Genomic DNA, 19,873 nt, shown 5'->3' with positions numbered 1-19,873 from the left:
CTCATCGCCAGTGAGTCCACCGAGGTACTAGCAAGGAGGCTCAGAGATGTCTTTCAAAGGCTGCATGAAGCAGGCCTCAAGCTTAAAAAGTGTAGTATTGGAATCCCCTCAACTGAGTTCTTGGAGTTTATTTTTATTTATTTATTTTAATTCCATTTATATCCCGCCCTTCTCTGAAGACTCAGGGCGGCTTACAAGTTCCGTATAGATGCCGACGGCATCCACCCTGCTGAGTCAAAGGTTAAAGCCATTCAGATGGCACCCAGCCCTAAAACAAAAGGAGAGCTGCAGGCATTCCTAGGCCTCCTAAATTTTTACCATGCGTTCCTTCCTAACAAGGCCGCAGTGGCAGAGCTGTTACACTGGTTCTTGGACAAAAATACTGCATGGAAGTGGACTAGTGTTCACAAAAGAAGTTTTCAGGAATTGAAGGCTCTACTGTCTGTTAGTTCCACGATCACTCATTTCAAGGAATCAATGCCGGTATGCCTAGCGTGTGACGCAACCCCATATGGTGTGGGGAATGTCCTAAGTCACTTGGAGAGCGATGGAACTCAAGTTCTGATTGCTTTTTATCCTAGGACACTGTCCTAGAATAAAAAGCGTAATTATGCACAAATTGATAAGGAGGCATTGGCCATAGTAGCTGGAGTAAAAAAATTACATGACTACTTGTACGGCAGGGACTTCATGGTCTTCACAGACAATAAATCATTATTGGGGCTATTCACTACAGACAGACAGACACCCCACATCTTATCCCCCAGAATGCTAAGATGGTCCATTTTTTTTATCGGCTTACAGCTTTAAGCTAATTCACAAATCCGGCAGGGATATGGGCCATGCAGATGGCCTGAGCAGGCTTCCACTGCCTCAAATCGAACCAGATCTGGCCCCAGCGGCCCGTGTTTTCTCCATTCAAGACTTGCTGGAGTTTCCCCTCCACGCGGGGGACATAGCCACAGAAACAGCAGCAGACAAGACTCTAAGCAGAGTGCTATCTTGGGTCTACACAGGGTGGCTAGAGAAAAGCCCAGGTCCTGAGTTTCAGAGCTACTTCACAAGGAGACATGAGCTCTCAGCTCATAGGGGTTGTATTCTTTGGGGGAACAGGGTCATTGTTCCCACCTCATTAAGGGACAGGGTATTGCAATCGCTTCATGAAAGTCATCCGGGTATTGTTTGCATGAAAGCTTTGGCACGAAGCTATTTATGGTGGCCAGGATTAGATAAAGCTATCGAGGCTCAAGTTCATGGGTGTTACACATGCCAGCAGTCTAGGCCTGAAATGCTGCACACACCCATCCACAGGTGGGAGGAGACACACACTCCCTGGTCGAGGATTCATATAGATTTCGCTGGGCCCTTTCAGGGACAGCTCTTTCTTATAGTGGTCGACAGCCACTCTAAATGGCTGGAAGTTATACCAATCACAAATATGACTACTGCTAGGGCCATCCAGGTGCTTAGGAAACTCTTTGCAATGCACAGGCTACCGGACGTCATAGTGTCCGATAACGGGGCCCAATTTACTGCGGCTGAATTTCAGGCTTTTCTGAGGGCAAACCTCATTAGGCATGTAACATTGGCTCCATTTCACCCATCTAGTAATGGGCAAGCCAAACGAATGGTATGTTCCACGAAAGAATCATTGAAATACATAGTGACCGGAGACTGGCAACACAGACTGGCCGACTTTGTGCTCTGCCAACATTCCACACCATGCATGGCAATGGGCAAAAGCCCAGCAGAGCTGCGCTGGGGGAGGCAATTAATCATGAAACTGGACAGGTTGCACCCAGACCGGGTGGCAGCTGAGGCCTCTCGCCCAATACCGCCGAGGGGGCTGCAAGTGGGTGACGGGGTGTGGGCCCGGAACTATGGGCATGGGAACCTGTGGGTGCCAGGGAAAATCACCAAAACATCAGGCCTTCTCTCATATGAAGTGGGCCTAGAGGGGGAGCGAGTTGTTCATCACCATATCGATCACCTTAGCGTTTTTCAGAATGGCCACAAAGCAAGGACTTTGTTCTAGGTTCCAGGGACGGACCGCAAACTGGCAGCCAGGCTGATCAATCCATATGCTCTGAGGTCCCAAGAAGTCAGAGCAACAGGGAGGTGGTCACAGGGAGGCAAAGCCCAGGAGTGCAACATGGGGCCCCTGACGGAGAAAGTCAACCAGAACACTACAGCTGCTGTGCTAACTCTGCGGAAGGACTGGACTCTGGAGTGGGCTGACCTGGAAAGGCCAGCCAAAGAATTCCGAGTCAGCGAGACTCGTTTGAACCCTGGTTTACCCAGCCCGGCGGGCAAGCTGGTAGGCCAGGGAGTGCCTGGTTTTCCCTGGCGCTCCACGAGGGTTCGCAAGCCTCCTGCATATTTACAAGATTTTGTTCCAAAGTAATGAAGCTATAATGTTGTATGTGTCATTGATTTGCTGCTAGCCAGGAGAGCCTCTGTATTAGCAAGTACGGAAAAATGTGTACATTGCATACTCCTTCTGTATCGCTGTAAAACTTGTAATTGCTGTAATCATTCCCTTTTTTTGTTATAATGTGTGTACATTCTAGGGGGGAGGGATATAATGTATTGGGTTTTGTCTTGCTTTGGAATATCACGTGGGGTTAATTGCTGGAAGGTTGCTTAAGCAGGGAAGCTGGCTAACAACTCCCAGCTCCTCAGACAACCCATCTCCAGCACCACCATTGGCTGCCTCTAGGGCGGCAATAGGTTGCTTCAAACCTATTGGCCGTCGCCTAGAGGCCAGGGTATAAATTGCTGCATTCACAGCCCTGTTTCTCAGTTCAGTTCCTACAACCAAATAAACAATGATGTTTGCTGAACTCACTTGCCTCATCTCGTCAATCAATGAAACGAACCCAGTATCTTACACTCAAAACCATTAATTCTTTTATCTACTTTAAATCTTTCTAATAATTGTAAATAAGAAAGCCATAAGAGCCATGGTGGCCCACTGGTTAGAATGCAGTACTGCAGGCTAATTATGCTGACTGCTGGCTGCCAGCAGTTTGGCAGTTCAATTCTCACCGGCTCATGGTTGACTCAGCCTTCCATTCCTCTGAGATCAGTAAAATGAGAACCCAGATTGTTGAGGGCAACATGCTGACTCTGTAAACTGCTTAGAAAGGGCTGTAAAGCACTGTGAAGCAGTATATAAGTCTAAGTGCTATTGCTTTTGCTATTGACAAACATATCCATCTGCTACCAGATCATCTCTTGATTTTATCTTAAATTTCCCTTGACAAAAATCTAGTATCTCATGATAACTTAGCAATTTATGTTTCCTTATTATTTCACGAGTATAAAATGCCTCTTGTGCTGAGAGCAACAAAAGTGTTTTGGGGTACTATCTAGGTCAGGGGTCGGCAACCTAAAAAAGAAAAAGAGCCACTGGGAACCGGTTCCATCACAAATTAAAAAAAGAGGGAGCCGCGTGCGTGTGTCCATGCACGCGCATGCGCAAAAAGGTTTTTTGCGCATGCGCGGACGCACGCGGCTGCCATTTTTTAAAAAATGAGATGGAACCGGTTCCCGGTTGCCTGATGGCGACGGCCCGTCTGCAAAGCTGCCGCTTTCGGCAGCTTTGCAGACGGGCCGTGGCAGCTTCCGCAAAGAGCGGCGCCCCTGCCCATTCCGAGAGGTGCGCGCGCACCTCTCCGAACGACCGGAGGTGCGCGCGTACCTCCGCGCGAATGGGCAGCGGTGCCGCTCTTTCAGGAAGCCCGCCGCGGCCCGTCTGTGAAGCTGCCGAAAGCGGCAGCTTAGCAGACGGGCCGCGGCAGCTTCCGCAAAGAGCGGCGCCCCTGCCCATTCCGAGAGGTGCGTGCGCACCTCTCCGAACGACCGGAGTTGCGCGCGCACCTCCGGTCGTTCGGAGAGGTGCGCGCGCACCTCTTGGAATGGGCAGGGTCGCCGCTCTTTGCGGAAGCTGCCGCGGCCCTTCTGCTAAGCTGCCGCTTTCGGCAGCTTCACAGACGGGCCGCGGCGGGCTTCCTGAAAGAGTGGCACCGCTGCCCATTCGCGCGGAGGTACGCGCGCACCTCCGGTCGTTCGGAGAGGTGCGCGCGCACCTCTTGGAATGGGCAGGGTCGCCGCTCTTTGCGGAAGCTGCCGCGGCCCTTCTGCTAAGCTGCCGCTTTCGGCAGCTTCACAGACGGGCCGCGGCGGGCTTCCTGAAAGAGTGGCACCGCTGCCCATTCGCGCGGAGGTACGCGCGCACCTCCGGTCGTTCGGAGAGGTGCGCGCGCACCTCTCGGAATGGGCAGGGGCGCCGCTCTTTGCGGAAGCTGCCGCGGCCCGTCTGCTAAGCTGCCGCTTTCGGCAGCTTCACAGACGGGCCGCGGCGGGCTTCCTGAAAGAGCGGCACCGCTGCCCATTCGCGCAGAGGTACGCGCGCACCTCTCCAAAGGTTTGGGGAGGTGCGCGCGCACCTCCGCCCATTCGGGGAGGTGCGCGTGCACCTCTCCAAACGGGCGGTGCCACTCTCCATTTGGAGAGGTGCGCGCGCACCACTGCCCGTTGGAAGAGGTGCGCGCGCACCGGGCGGCTGGGAGCCGCAAGAGACGGCTCAAAGAGCCGCATGCGGCTCCGGAGCCGCAGGTTGCCGACCTGTGATCTAGGTAAATTAAAAGCCTGTAAAACATCAGCAGGGTTTAAGAGTAATAGAAGATGAGAATGTTAACAAGAAATTGATAATACAAGATGAAATAAAATTGTAATAAAACAAGTTTTAAGATTAAAATACTTGTGTATCACTATGTCAAATATGAATTGTATGTTATTTCAATTATTTTAAGACACTGAATAAAGTTACAAATATATATTAAGACAGGAAAAATTACAACTGCCTTTGTTGACAAGAATTTCTGTGATTAAAATTAATGTTATTTTTATTTCAGACAATTCCTTTTTTGTCTGAAATGATGCACATTTAAACAATGGCAGAAAGATATATTGTATCTAAATTTGTATGATACAGAGGGGAAACACCACCTTAAATATAAAATATTACAAGATATGAAGGAGAGATCATTGGGTTTACCTGATATGAAATTGTACTCTGAAGCTTGTTGCTTGGTTTAGATGAAAGAATAGTTTTGGTGAGAAATAGACTTTTGGAGTTAGAAGAACCTCAGATTTGGGTGGCAATATTTATTGGTATAATTAAGTTAAGGTTAATATAGATGTTCAAAATCTATATTATGTTAGACACACCATAATGAGAATATGGAATAGATACAAAGCTTCCATGCCTTATCCAATTATCTAAGGTCTGATGCTTAATCAAGAATAAAAATAATTTGGCAGTGATCAGTACTTCTATGTAAGTTATGCTTCTTAGTCTTGCATTATGAAATCACAGGCCAACATCACTTCCAGACCAATTAGTACATAATGAACCTAGGCTGCAAGAATATCATTTCTGAAAATCGGTAACATAGAAGACAAAAACATCAAATACTTACTTCCTGAAATGAGCTCTGGCTATCTGACTTATGAATCAGCAGGGAAAATTATCACAATGGAAGACATGTCATTGTTACCTTAGCAACATGTCTCAGCCATAAGCATTTTTTATGGCTTTAAGTCCTTCAGCCTGTTTTATTTACCTTCTTGCTTCTGAGCTGGGCTAGAATTGCTTGGCTGCTCAGTGTTCAGTTTATAGAACTGGAAGGTCATGCTATATAATGGGAAAGTTTCCATAAAATAATGTATGACCGTGCCAGTAAGGATTCAGCTGCACCAAGAACAACCACAGTTCTGCTTTTGTATCATCAAGCTCTTTTTATATGTGGCAACAACACATCTTTCTATAGAGTTATATGTATGGATAAAAGTTAGGAAATTTTTACTCTCGTACTATACTACTCTAGTTATTATTGATTTGGAGACCCTGCTCTGTCAGACATTATACAAGAGCCTCATAATTTGATATTGATGTATCACACAGCATCCAACGCAATGCATGTTCAGGGCCGGGCTGGAAAATGATAGCCCCCTTCCACTCTTGCTTCTATCAACCAACATTTAAAGCACACTGCCTATAATAAAGAAAGTAGCTAATAGCTAATGGTAGCCTCATCATCCCTAAATCTGTGTCACTGTTGCTGACAATGAATTCCAGTTTAGGTTCTTATTCCTTCTGTTGGTCCTCTGCCTCCCTGCATTAGTTTCAAAGAGCTTCATTAGGAACAATCTAATTCCACATAGAAGACTCCCTTGTCCTCCATCCTTGATAATAGTATCAGCTTCAGATTTGGCAAAACGAATTGTGAAAGAGAAAATATAATTAAACACAGTCATCTCCACAGTTAATCCACTTGTGTTGCCACAGCAAAATGCAGGAATTTGTACTCCTGAAATCCATATATATTCTCAAAAGTGTCCAGTTGTAGGCTGCATGGCACAAAATATACAGCAAATGTGAGAATTTAAATAAAAAGTGTATATTGCACAAAGGAGCACTTTATATAAACTGTCTGTCTCCAGAATATACAACCTTTTACAGAATGCTTTAATATAAAGCAGTACTTCTCAGCCTTGACAAGATGTCTTACCTCCAACTTCCAGAATTCCCAGCATTTTGGGTGGGGAATTTTGGGAATCAAAAGCCAAGCATCTTAAAGTTGCCAAGGTTGAGAAACACCAGTAAAATTCTGCCCAGTTAGCCTTTTTTCAGTTGAAAACTTCATCTTAAAAATCCAATTTTAAACATGTGGATGTACGAGTACCAAAAGTAAGTACTCTTTACTTTTATTTTTAGTCAGCAAAATTTTGACAGTCTTTAGTATAACCTAATACCAGTTCTCTACTTCATGGGGCCACTATATACATCTGCAGATAATTTTCATGATTCCGGTATTTAAATGCATACGTGGCTTCAATAGGAGCTACAATTCCCCCCCTCTTGTCACCATGCTATTGATTGTAGACTTCTTCCGTTCGCCTAATATGGACGCAGGAACCCGAATAGGTTGCTAACACTAGGGGTCGATGCAAAAGTCTGGAGTCTAGACCGCTAGATGGCAGTTTAGAGTTTTGTGTTGACAATCCTAATCCAATATTTTAATTTATTAACTCCTTGAACAACTTGGATTTCACCTCTTCTCTTTGCCAGACTTTGGTATAAATTGATTGCTAACGTTCCAGAAGATAGTTTTACCCTGCCTTTTTGCTGTTTCTAAATTCCTCTAATTCTTTTTAGAAATTTCGCGTTGTATTCCTATTGGTTGAGAGTCAATATTCCAGATAGCCCGTGACTTTAAGCCTTCTTCCATCGTTCGATTGCAATAATAATAATAATAATAATAATAATAATAATAATAATAATAATGATGATGATGATGATGATAATAATAATAATAATAATAATAATAATAATAATAATAATAATAATAATGATAATAATAATAATGATAATAATAATGGTGGTGGTGATGATCGCTTTTCATTGGGTTTACGGACCCCGCCTTCTATCTTCCTATTGGCAATGTTTTGATCGAAGTGCCGTGATCAGAGAAAGAGGACGGGAAAGGAGACGGATTGAGTACTGCGACAATATTTCTGATTGGAGTTAAGACATTTTCCCCGCCCCTCAATTTCTGACGAGAGAATATAAATACAGCTTTGAATTTTAGAGTCTGGCAGCTTCGCTTCTTTTCGCGCATGCGCTCTGTGAGTGAAATGTGACCTTAATGTTTAGGTTCAGGGGTCTCCTGTGTATTCGTGCTTCGAGTCCAATCAGCCCGCGTAGTTCGGGTCAAGTTCAAAAATCTTCTCATGCCATGGATTTAGGATCTCTTCGGAAAAACTACAGGGGGGATGAAGAGGTGAGATATCTAAATGTATTCCAAGGGTTCCGTTTAGAGAAAATGTTAGTTAGCAAGGGATTGGCGATAGCCTCCGAATTTGTGCAGAGTGCATGGTGTTATTTGCAGTAGTAATCTTCGGATCTGCTTTCAGGTCCGATGTTTTGTTCTGCATAATATAATAACGAGATACTAAACATGACATTTTACGGAGTACTTTTTTCTTTAGTGGGAGATCTGATCTCAGGAATGGTTCTGCCTGATAAATAGGCACGGGATATTAAGGATTGCATACAACCATTTTATATCTTTGCCACAGTAAAATAAAGAGATGAAGTAATTAAAGCTAACACTGTGGGTCAAATTAAAATGGCTGAGGAGATATGTATCCTTCAAATGTTTGGATAGAAGATAGCTCCTGAAGCTAACGCCTGGAAGTTTGCTTTTTAGTTAAAATAAGAATGAGAAGGTTGACTGTCCAATGTGTAGAGATTGGACAAGGATGTATAAGTGGAACTGTTTGAGCAGTTATAACTGAAAGAGATAGCAATAACTGCAGGTTGTGATAAGAAAAGCTAAAGAGGGAACAGTGGTACTGCTATAGATAATTTTAGGTTTGGGACTGAATAACTTCTTAATGGGAGAAAAATCTTTAAACCGCTTTGTGCATTTTTTTTTCTGTTATGAAAGATTCCGTTCCCCTTTTCTTTTGAACCACTTCCCTTATCACTTTACAATTGCATCTATATTTCCTTGTCAACAAAAAAAATTATTTGCTTAGATTTTTATCATGCCTTTTTTCATATACAACTCAAAGTGACAAAATTGCCAATACTCTGTTTTCCTCTTATTTTCCTCACAACAACTCTTATGAAATGAATTTTACTGAGAGAGAATGACTGAGCCAAAGTTACCAAGCCTGTTTTTTATGCCTAAAGCAAGAATAGTTAGTCTCTTAGATTCTAGGCCAACACTTTAACCACTACAGCAAAGTTTCATTTTCTTGTAGAAGGTGAGATTATAGAAAATTATAAAAACTTGTCATTTGTAATGGGGGAGGGGAGGCTGTTCAGATTTTGGATATCTCGACATCACTGGAAAGCATGTACTGTATCAAAGTAGAAGAAGCAGTGGGAATGGATGAAAGAAGATAGACTGGCCTCATTTCAAAGAAGAGGAAATTGGTCCTTGAGATTGAAAGGGATTGCTAAATACACACATGCTTTTTATTTCCACCCCTCTAGGCCTTTGAAGAGAAACATCTCACCTCCCTGAATCCCATTAAACAATTCTCTGCATGGTTTGAAGAGGCCATGAAGTGTCCATCTATTGGAGAAGTCAATGCTATGTGTTTAGCCACTTGTACCAGGTAAGGTTTGCATCCTCATGGCTTGTCTTTCTGCTGCTTTATTATCTATCTGTATTTTATATTTCTTTCTGTTTTCTGATTTTATCTCTTCTCAGGGAGGGGAGACCTTCTGCTCGTATGCTGCTTTTGAAGGGATTTAACCAGGAAGGCTTTCATTTCTTTACCAACCATGAGAGCCGGAAAGGAAGAGAACTGGTGAGTGTTGCCTTATGAAGGATAATTATTGAAGAAAGACTGAAGCTTATTTGCTGAAAGTCTTAGTTATGTATGAAAATGATCTATGCATTGGGGGCAGGGGGACAGGAATGAGAAAGGGAAGCAACAATTTAGACAGAATTTTGCTCCAATTATGGTATGCAGTTTAAGGAAAGGTGAGAACTTTGCTTATTTTGATATTTCTGCTTTTGTTAGTTAGTCATGATTCCATAAAGGCACTATAGAACATGCATGTCCAACCTTTTGGCTTGCCTGGGCTGCATTAGTTGAAGAGGAATTACCTTGGGTGTATATAAAATATATAATATAATTAATGTATGTAAATCACAAGAGCGGCATGATGGCCTAGTAGTGAAGATGCTCCCAGTTGGAAGGCTGAGAGTTCAATCTCTAGTAGGGGCAAATGTTTCTCTCCTAAGACCCAAAGAAAAAATGCTGCAAACTCCATGTAGGCATCAGGAGGGGCATCCGGCCACTAAATGCTGAGCTCCATCCAGTTGCCCTGACTCTACCATAAATAGGGACTACAGGATCATAAAAAGGATGTGTTAGAAGTTTATAATCTTGTGGGGCTGCATTACTAACCATCCAGGCTTCATGAGGTCCAGAGGCAATGGGTTGGATATGCCTGTTCTAGATAGTTGGATGTAATGGTCTTACCAGAGCTTCCCCTATTTGTTATTACTGAAGTTGTGAGATTTATTTCTATTATTTCCATAGTTTTACACCCCACATATGTCACAACAGCCTTTCTGCGGCCTGCTGGGCTACAAATGCATTGACCACAATTTTGTAATTTCCATCTTGGCTAGTGATAATGGGAGTTGTCAAAATGTACTTGGAAAACACAGAATGGGGAGTTGTGTGTTGAGTTGGTGCTTACAATATTAAGAATTTCAATCACTCTATAGATGTTTGCTCTAGTTTCACTGATGCTAAATTTAAGTTGTATGAGAGAAACATTTAAACATAATAAAATGAGGATGGATGGATGGCTAACTACTGGTCTTTAAACTATACATTGCTGAAAGGAAGGAGGCTTCAATGAAATGACAAGCCCAGAAAAGTACTGAATCCAGGCCCAGCATCTCCTGTTTCTTTGTGGTGTTTACAAGGGTTGAAGCACTATTGGAGGTATCATAGAAACCATTTCTTGTCTTTTGAATCCTTGCACTTTACAACAACTGCTGTTCTAGGTATCCTTAAGCTAATAGAGCTGACCCAGGAGAATATTGTTTTTAACAGTTAAGATTTTCATATTAGTGCAGAACAAACAAGGCAGGCAACAAGGAACAATAACTGAAGAAAGGCAAATACTGAAGAGTATATTCTACGTTCCTTCTTTTGTTTATTAGCATAAGCCCTCCAGCAAAACAAGCAAAATAAATAAATTATCATCTCAGTCTCACTTTTAGAGATTTCAGAGATGTCTTTTATTCAAATGACAATAATAATTTCCCCTCGCAATTGTTTTGTATTGCTCTTTCCCCCATTATTTACAGGATTCCAACCCATTTGCTTCAATGGTCTTCTATTGGGAGCCTCTTAATCGCCAGGTAAAGTGTGTATTTTATTTGAATATAACTGGCAGGGGAGAGAGAAGAATCTGGTAGTCACACTTGAACTTTTTGGAGGCTAAGACTTCAGGAAAGGTTGTCCTTTCAATCTTACCTTTGTTTGTAGTTTCACTGTATAAAGTGAAGACTTGAACAGATGGTTAAATATTGCTGCACCCAAGATTTGTTCCCTCTGATTTATTCAATGTGAAAGGTTGATTTCCCAATCTTATTTGGGAATTGCATTTGTGTTTCTAGAGCTGGAGATAGTAGATGTGGAGATAGTGATGAGACTGAGGTGTTGATATTTGAGATTGCTTCAGAATTTCTCAACCTGGTGCCAATGAAACCATCATTTAAGAGAAATGTGAGAAGAAGCTTCTTTTTACTCTTCTTGATCTGACTGGGGGAATCTGAAAATAGAGTAATGATTCTGCTGATTGAATTTAATGTTAGCTCTTCAGAAAGTGTATGGGACCAAAGGACTTTTTATTTTATCTTCCTTTGGCCTGAAAACATAACAAATCAAGAGATCATATCCATAATTGATAGGCTGGAGCTCTGGAGTATGAATATATTGTAAGTTCATTTAGGGAATCAGTTTAGAAACAAGAGATATTTTTCAGTGGCAAAATGGGTAGTCCTTGAGTTACAACCATTTGTTCAGCAACAGTGCAAAGTTACGGTGGTGCTGAATGTATAGTACTTACCCTAGTCCTTGAAATTAGGGCGACAGCAGTGGTCATGTGATCAAATTTTGGACACCTGGCAGCTTGCTTCACTTATGACCACAGGGAAGTTTCTTCTCTCCCCCCATCCCCAGCCTATATCTCCCCTATCTCTGCTCTTTTGGTCCCCCTTCACTGTGCAGCCTCTGCCATCTTCCACTCCAGCATTCCCAACTGACCTTCCCATCTGAGATAGCGTACCTGGCTTGACCTTTTGTGAAGCAACTCCTGGGCCCCTTAATCCTATATGGCAGTTTCCTCACAATGCTTGGAGAAGAAGGCTTCATATGGCCAGCAGCTTCCTTGCCAAAGGCCTGGCTGGGCATTCCTCATCAGCAGCGGGAGAAGGAAGACTAGAAAAGTCAGATGGGGCTGCAGAACAAAGGGGTGCTGGGACTGGGGTTTTGCGCCACACTGTTGGGCTAGGGCAGCTGAGGGTTCATACTAACAGCTGGGATGGGATGGGCTCAGAGTGAGGCTGCAGCTTCTTGGGACAGCTTTGGCTCAAGAGCTTCTTGCAGCCCCAAAACCCAGGTGGACTAAGAATCCCCTGAATTGCAGTGTGGCAAGAAGCCCCAGAACCATGGGTTTCTGGGGCTGCTTGCTGCCCTGCAAAACAGGATGTAGGATGGCCAGAAAGCCAGAGATGGCTGGGGGGAATAGGCAGTTTACAGGGGTTAAAGTAAGGGATGTAGTCCCTTACTTAGGAAGAAGAGAGGATTGAGGCCAATGACTAGTGGGGTTCAGTTAACAATGGCAACAGGGATTCCAAGATTATTGTTGCTAAATGATGTGGTCATCTGACATCAAGCTTTATTGATGGAAATTCTGGTTCCATTACCATTGTAACTAGAGAAGTATCTATAAAGATTAACGCTTGATCTCAGTGGGTTTCCCTACTTAATTACTTAAGCTCTGGTGTGGGGGAGGGCTTCATTCCCTTCTCTTTTAATTCATAGTATTGAGAAACCTTGAGGAGAGCCATAATTTTAACCACATAGAAATCTCCCTGTCCTGTAATAGAAGCATATCCTTACTTTGCTTCTCTTTCACCCCTTGAACTGCACTTCCTACAGGTACGGATTGAAGGCTCTGTAGAAAGGCTTCCAGAGCAGGAATCAGAGAAATACTTTCACTCGCGTCCAAAAAGTAGTCAAATTGGGGCTGTTGTGAGCCGTCAAAGTACAGTGATTGCGGACAGAGAGGTGAGGAATAGTTGTGTTGTATTTTTCAACTACACATTTTTGAGGGGGGGGGGGAAAGGGACAACCAATACTGAAATATTTCTGCCTTTACATGTAGGAGGACAGTACATTTTCCCCAGTCACACATTCAGTCTCCTTAAATTTGTTTGCCATGCTTCTTTTCATTACAAACTTTTATAATATGAGAGGCAGTGTGGTGTAGTGGGGAAGCTGTTGGCCTACAAACCAGGAGACTCTGAATTCTAGTTCTCCCTTAGGCATTGAAAGCCAGCTGAGTGACTTTGGGCAGGTCATTCTTCCTCTTGGCCTAACCCCTCTCAGAGAGTTGAGGCTTTGAGAAGGATATATTTTTTAAAAAATGGGATAAAAATTATTTATAATAAGCTTGAAAGATAATCCCAAAATCAAACTGGATGTACACCAAATGGATATAAACGCTGAGCTATTCTGATTGAATATTCTTCATCAGAATCATTGAATAACATTTTAAACATCAGTCTATGGGAAAATGATGAAATCTGAACCACTTTCTGATAACTTTAGTAATCTGATAGCCTTCAGATATTATAACCTAAATAGTCCTTTGTTGGTTGGATCTGATGGGAGTTATGTACAAAGCATGGATGATAGGTTGCCTACCTGTGCTTGTGTAGATAACCACTGTAACTCTGTTATAGATAGATAATGTGTGGAACATTAGAAAGACAGACTAACCATGAAACCTCCCACAAACCACTGAAAGACACACTTTTTCATGCATATGACTTTCCCCAAAATTAGAAAGCTCAGAACGTTGAATTTAATGTAAACAGATTTTATGTATGTTAGCTAGCCTCTCAAAAGTTAAAATATACCAAGACCTGTTGATAGCATAATATCCTTGTTCACCATGAGTTGCCAGGAAATCCATGTAAAAAAAATGAGCACATGTATGCTTTTGCAGAGTAGGTGAAAGCTCCTCTCTGATGGATGATAGTCTTGAAAAGTAAATCTGCACCCCAGTAATTTGTGAGAGTATGCGTAGAAGGCTCCATTAGCAACTGAAAGATAATACCAAGCTTCTTCTTCTTTGCTTGTTGTGATGATCTGTTTGAGACCTTCATTAGTACTGTCCCTTCTCTTAGTATTTAAGGAAGAAGAATGCAGAACTAGACGAGATATATCGAGATGCCAAAGTGCCTAAGCCTGCATACTGGTGAGTTGGACCTTCGTGTGCATTTTGGCAATGGGTGTTTCTACTCTAAATTCATCATTAATTCACTGTCAGCAAGAATTCATTGTGGTCTCTGAAACCTGAATGGTTACAGTAGTTATAAGTGTTTGTTTAGTGATTTTTCAGTTTCAACATCACTGAAAAAAGTGACTTACGACTTACGTTTTCATACTTAACAATTTCCCATAATCAAATGAAAAAAATGTGGGTGCTTGGCAACTGTCATGTATTTTTAATGATTGCAGTGTTGTGCAATTTCTATTTACAACTTTCCCTTCCAACAAGTCAGTGAGGGAAGCCTGATTCTCTTAATGTGTGCGTGATTCACTTAAGAGCTGCAGTGATTCGCTTAATAACCTTGGAAGAAAACGTCATAAAATTGGACATGACTCACTTAATCTCCTTGCTTAGCAACAGAAATTCTGGTCCCAATTGTGGTCAAAAGTCAAGGACTGAATTATAGTAATGGATAGCTGGCCATTTTAGCTTATGACAAGACAATGTGGAGTGGTACAAACTGAAATGGCTTTCCATTCATAATGCCACTCTGATATATATTTTGTTTTTAAGCTAATATGAAAAATTGTGCCATAGCTATTGTCTTGGGTTCTCATTTGGATATATATATATATATATGTATGTATGTATGTATGTATGTATGTATGTATGTATGTATGTAAAATGTTTGTTAAGCATTCAGAATACACTTGCTTAGTCCCAGACACGGGACAAATCTTATTTCCTGTTTCAGCCTAGCCCAAGGCCATCAACAGACAGTAGCCACAGCAGTGGCAGCTCATATTTGTGTAAATTTTTTTGGCTTGCTAACAAACATATCGGTCTCCCTTTATTCTTTGTTAGCAAGCCAAAAAAAATTACATATATATGTATATATTCTATACACACACACACACACACACACACACACACACACACACACTTCCCAGACAGTCCTCAACTCCATATTTTTGCAATCTAGGTTCCACTTCAGGGGAAGCTACAAACTTTTATAATTATGTCAAATTAACATAGTTTATTTATATAACTGTCATTTATTTTTTCATAATTTCTTGCTAAGCCATAAGAGGACTATAAAAACAAATTCCAATTTATTCTAATTCATGTTTAAGCACAGCACTCAATCTCATATCTTTCAAGTATAATTTTTCACCACAGGGATCAGAAAACTATTAATTTCAAAATAGGAACTTGAGTTTAATAGATGATTGAGTTCTAGGCTAAATGTAATATTCTGTGTTCAACAGCACAGTTATTCTTGGATAGATAGAAAATTTTTCTCCCGGGTTCATTGTTTTCGTTGACAAGTGTTTTTGTGAGCCATGCCTCTATTTCTGGGTCAATAATGAGTGAGAACATCACATTGTCATGGCTTGCTTTTATTAAGTTATGACTGACTATCTTATCATTTATGGCAAATGGACAATCTGACTGAATGCAGCCTTTGGACTTTTTTTATGCTTCTCCCTCCCTCTCCATTCTTTTCCTTGCTACTTTTGCTATTATAGTTACACCGAGTAAGAGACTACAAAATATTTTTCTTAGGATTGCAAAGAGGAGTAATGCTGAAGTATCTATGCTTGTCCAGAAATCCTGAGTAAGATGGCCATTTTCTCCCTGTTTATGTCCAATCCCTTGGTCCATCTCTGTTAAAAGGAGATAGGTCTCCCCTTCTTGAACAAAAGAAGCCTTTGTGGGCATGTTCATTTGGCCTTTAACTCATTGTCTTATTGAATGTGACTTTCTGGCCTGAGTAGTTCAACCTAGTCTGGACTTGTAGCTTGTAGATCAGTCTAACTTTTATTGTCAAACATTTTGCTGTGGTCCTCTTTCTTCCAGGGGAGGCTATATCTTAAAGCCAGAAGTCATAGAGTTCTGGCAGGGCCAGACCAACCGTTTGCATGACCGCATTGTCTTCCGACATCTCCAGGACAGCAGCATATCCTTGGACCCTATGACTCACAGAGGAGAGGGCAACTGGGTATATGAGAGACTCTCTCCTTAAAACAGCTTGCAGGATTTGTCTTTAAATATACATGGCAACATCTCTGATCCCAACCCTCCCCTGAGACAGAGCAGATGAAGAACCAAGAGGATAAAATCCTGGATCTGCAGTAGGAAGACCTGGATTCAGATTTCTGCCAACCATAAGTAACTTTGGACTAGCCCTTAACTATCCACCTATTTCATGTCACAGTTTTTGTGAGGACAAATTTAGGGTTTCTTCAGTGCAGACTATCCTGAGGTCATATAAGAATGGAGGAATCTTAATGAAAAGGATTGAACTCTCAACAACCATAACCCCCCCACCCCCCAAAAAATACTTTCCAGAGATGGGTAGTAGCACTGGTGGGTGAACATAACAGAGTAGCCTAGTTTTGTAGTTTATGTTTTGCAGTCAAATCTATATAAATCTGCATTCAGTTGTAATAGATAAATTGGATTTGGTTTTCAAAAACATCATTACATTATCTAGGACAGAGGTCTCCAACCTTTTGGGCACCAGGGACCAGTTCCATGAAGAAAGGTTTTTCCATGGACTGGAAGTTGTGTGGTTTTGTGTGCTGCCTGCATCCCACGGATGGGGCTTTGTTTGTGTGGATTGGTTGCTGGCATGCCGTGGCCTGCTACCGGTCCATGGACCCGGGGGTTTGGGACCCCTGATCTAGGATATTAAAAGCTTTCTGTACTAGAGAGGCAATTTGATGCAGTGGTTAAAGTGGTTTCTGAGCCAGAAACTAGGAGAAGCCAGCTTGGTGTGGCTTGGTGCTAGTCACACTCAGTCCTAGGAAGAAAGCAATGGAAAACCAAATCTGAAAATGTTGGCAATAAAAATTCATAGACTTGTCCAGGCAATCCCTGGAAGTCAAGACTGACTGGAAGGTGTTAAAAGAAAAAAAAATCAATTCTAAAGCACCTGCACATAAGATGCCTTTTGACTCAACCCAGCAGTTAAGATGAATTGGAAGCAATATGGACTCTGGGCCATGATTAGAACTAATGGAAAAGCAAGATCAGATTATTAGTGCCAAATGCAACAATTGGCATTTATAAAATAAACAAGACTAGGATAAGCTGTAGTACAATAAGATATAAGAATATCCAGGGTGGGAATAATAACTGAAAGGTCAGTCTTTTTGCTCCTTGGCTTTCACTGCCTATGTTTTTAAACTTTTAACCTTTTCAACCTGTAAAACCTTTCAACATTTCTCACTAGGTTTGCTCAAGATTGATCACAGTTTTGTACTACTCTGAATTAAGAAACACAATACACACACATACACAATAGTGTAAACCCTAAAATAAATATAGCATAGTTTTTAAAAAGCAAGTCTTCTCAAACCTAGAAAAAGCAGAATTTTTCAACTTTGGCAACATATGTGGCATGTTTCTGTGTGTTTTGCATCATCAGCCTGCCATCTGTAGTCTTCAGCTCTGTTGGATGTAGCTGTTGGCCACTGACAGTTTATTCACCCAACTATGCTTTAGAACAGAGGTCCCCAACCTATGGGCTACGGCTCACTACCGTGGCGTGGCCTCTTGGCCACCAAGCTGCGTGAGAGCTGGGCAGTGCATGTGTGTGTGTGTTTCACCCTCCCCCGTGCCACCGTTTCTGCGAGTGTTGTGCAGTGACAGCACCGCCACCAGTATCTCATGGGTGATGGTGTTGCCACAAACCTTGCACAGGTGGCAGGAGTACCACGAGCGGCAGGTGGGTGGCAGTGCATCACATGCAGGTAGTAACATTACCACGAATTTTGTGCGGGCGGCGGCAGCACCACAAGAGGCAGCATGAGCCTTGCACAGGATGGTGGCATTGCAGCGGGACATAGCGTGAGCCTCATGCAGGGCGACAGCGTGATAGTCGTGCTTGTGGTAATATCACCACAATTCTTACACAGGCACTGGCATTGCTGAGAGCCTCGCATGCATGCTCGCAGCCTCGTTTGCATGGTGCACGTGCTTGCAGCCTGTTTGTGCGTGTGCGTGCGTGTGTGGCCACATTCACATTTGGACGTGTGTGTAAGGTGCCTCCTCCTCCCTCTCTCACCGGACCCCAACCCAGAAAGGTTGGAGACCCCTGCTTTAGAAGAAAGATGCTTGCTTAAAAAATAGAGGCATTGATGGATATCCAATTCTATAATTTCTAATTGTTCCTAGAAAAAAAGAATATGCAAGGGTAGATCCTGCATCTCTGCTTGCATTGTGGGAGAGGAAATCTGTCCCATCTCTCCATCTGCAGATACCATACAGGTAGTCCTCGACTTACGACTGTTTAACAATGTTTCAAAGTTATGAGCCTTAGGAAAAAAAAATGACTCATGATCTATACTTGCACTTAACTACCATCACACCACCCGTAAGTCAAACAATCACAATTCAGAATCTTAGCAACCAACTCATATTTAAAACTGGTTGCAGCATCCTGTGGTCACATGATTGCAATTTGTGCTCCCCCCCTCCCCAGTTTCTTGCAAAAACAGCCATTGGAGAAGCTGGATTCTCTTAATGACTGTTGTAAAATTGGGTCCTACTTGACCCACAGTGACTTACAATAAAAATTCCTGCCCCGAGTGTGGTTATACATTGAGGATTACTTGTGTTGCATCACTCAGAATGCTTTCCAGGCCCAGGAGTTTTTCAGTAATGTTGGAAATTACAACAAGGAAGGCGGGGGGGGGGGGGGAGGAGCTTCATTTTCTGAACTGTTGTGTTCAATTGCATAGGAAGAATTAGAATTACAATTACTGAGTCTAACCTGCAGTAATACTTAAAAAGGAAACCTGCTTTGTCTCCTGATGCATCGTCCACTATGATAAGCCCCATGTATGCTTTTGCTTTCAGAAATGTGATTCTTTTATGCTAGAACTGGATGTGCAAGTTCTACATCAGCAAGCAGTTATTGTGGATCGGACACGGGGTTGTTTGCACTTTGTGTTAATGTTATTTGTAAAAAAATATTTAAGTGGTGTTATTACCTTAATAATTGTTGTTCTGTCTGACTGACCTATCTTTGTGCTCTTATGTACTTAGTTGATTCTGTGACCATGTACATTTGGACAATAAAAGTTAGTGAATGATAGTTGAAGGTGAGCATAGTTTAATATTAACTTTGTCCTGTTTTATTGCTTTCTTATTTTTCTCAGTACAGAAGGATGAATCTTCTGTATTTCATATGCTCTAAGACAGATCTGGACATTTTATGGCCCATGGGTCACATCCGGCCCTTTGACTGGAGCAGGGGAGGCAGTAAGCAGCTTTCCACAACCCATTTTCTCACGTGGTCCCTTGGGAAAATTAATTGCCTACCTCTGCTCTAAGACTCCAAAATAAAACTCAGCTGGATCAGCTGCTATTAACAATCTTTGTTTGTTCGTTCGTTCGTTTCACCCCTTATAATAGAGCAAGGTTTCTAAATCTTGGAATCTTAAAAGATGTGTGGACTTCAACTTCCAGAATTCCCCAGCCAGCATAAAAGACCGCAAGATACATACTTTTGGATATTCTAAAAACATTTGTCTTTCTTACATTTTTAACTAGTATCATTTTCACATAACTTTCTCCAGAGAAAGCCTCAGAGGTAAGGTGTGTGTGTGTGTGTGGGGGGGTGCCTTATCTGTAGAATGCCCCAAATTTTGGGCAAAATCCAATCCCAGGTTTCTTCCAAGAAAATAATAATAATAATAATAATAATAATAAATAATAATAATAATAATAATAATAATAATAATAATAATA

At 42.1% G+C, this 19,873-nt stretch overlaps 1 protein-coding gene across 1 annotated transcript; it reads left to right on the top strand.

Moving 5' to 3' along the window:
- Positions 1 to 7,617: 7,617 nt before the first annotated feature.
- PNPO (pyridoxamine 5'-phosphate oxidase) lies at positions 7,618 to 19,470 on the top strand. The gene is made up of 7 exons (XM_083378140.1): positions 7,618 to 7,850; positions 9,074 to 9,198; positions 9,294 to 9,393; positions 10,917 to 10,970; positions 12,775 to 12,903; positions 14,028 to 14,098; positions 15,974 to 19,470. The coding sequence occupies exons 1-7, from the start codon at positions 7,716 to 7,718 to the stop codon at positions 16,137 to 16,139; spliced, it is 780 nt and encodes a 259-aa protein (XP_083234266.1). The 5' UTR covers positions 7,618 to 7,715; the 3' UTR covers positions 16,140 to 19,470.
- The last annotated feature ends 403 nt before the right edge of the window (positions 19,471 to 19,873 follow it).

The sequence above is a fragment of the Vipera ursinii genome, assembly GCF_947247035.1.
Source record: "Vipera ursinii genome assembly, chromosome: Z".
NCBI classification, from domain to species: Eukaryota; Metazoa; Chordata; class Lepidosauria; order Squamata; family Viperidae; genus Vipera; species Vipera ursinii.
This window is presented reverse-complemented; position numbering and strand designations above follow the sequence as displayed.

Coding starts and splice junctions, on each gene's coding strand:
- PNPO (XM_083378140.1), top strand. CDS start 7,716: ATGTTTAGGTTCAGGGGTCTCCTGTGTATTCGTGCTTCGAGTCCAATC. Junction 7,851..9,073: donor ACTACAGGGGGGATGAAGAG/GTGAGATATCTA, acceptor CCACCCCTCTAG/GCCTTTGAAGAGAAACATCT. Junction 14,099..15,973: donor GTGCCTAAGCCTGCATACTG/GTGAGTTGGACC, acceptor TCTTTCTTCCAG/GGGAGGCTATATCTTAAAGC.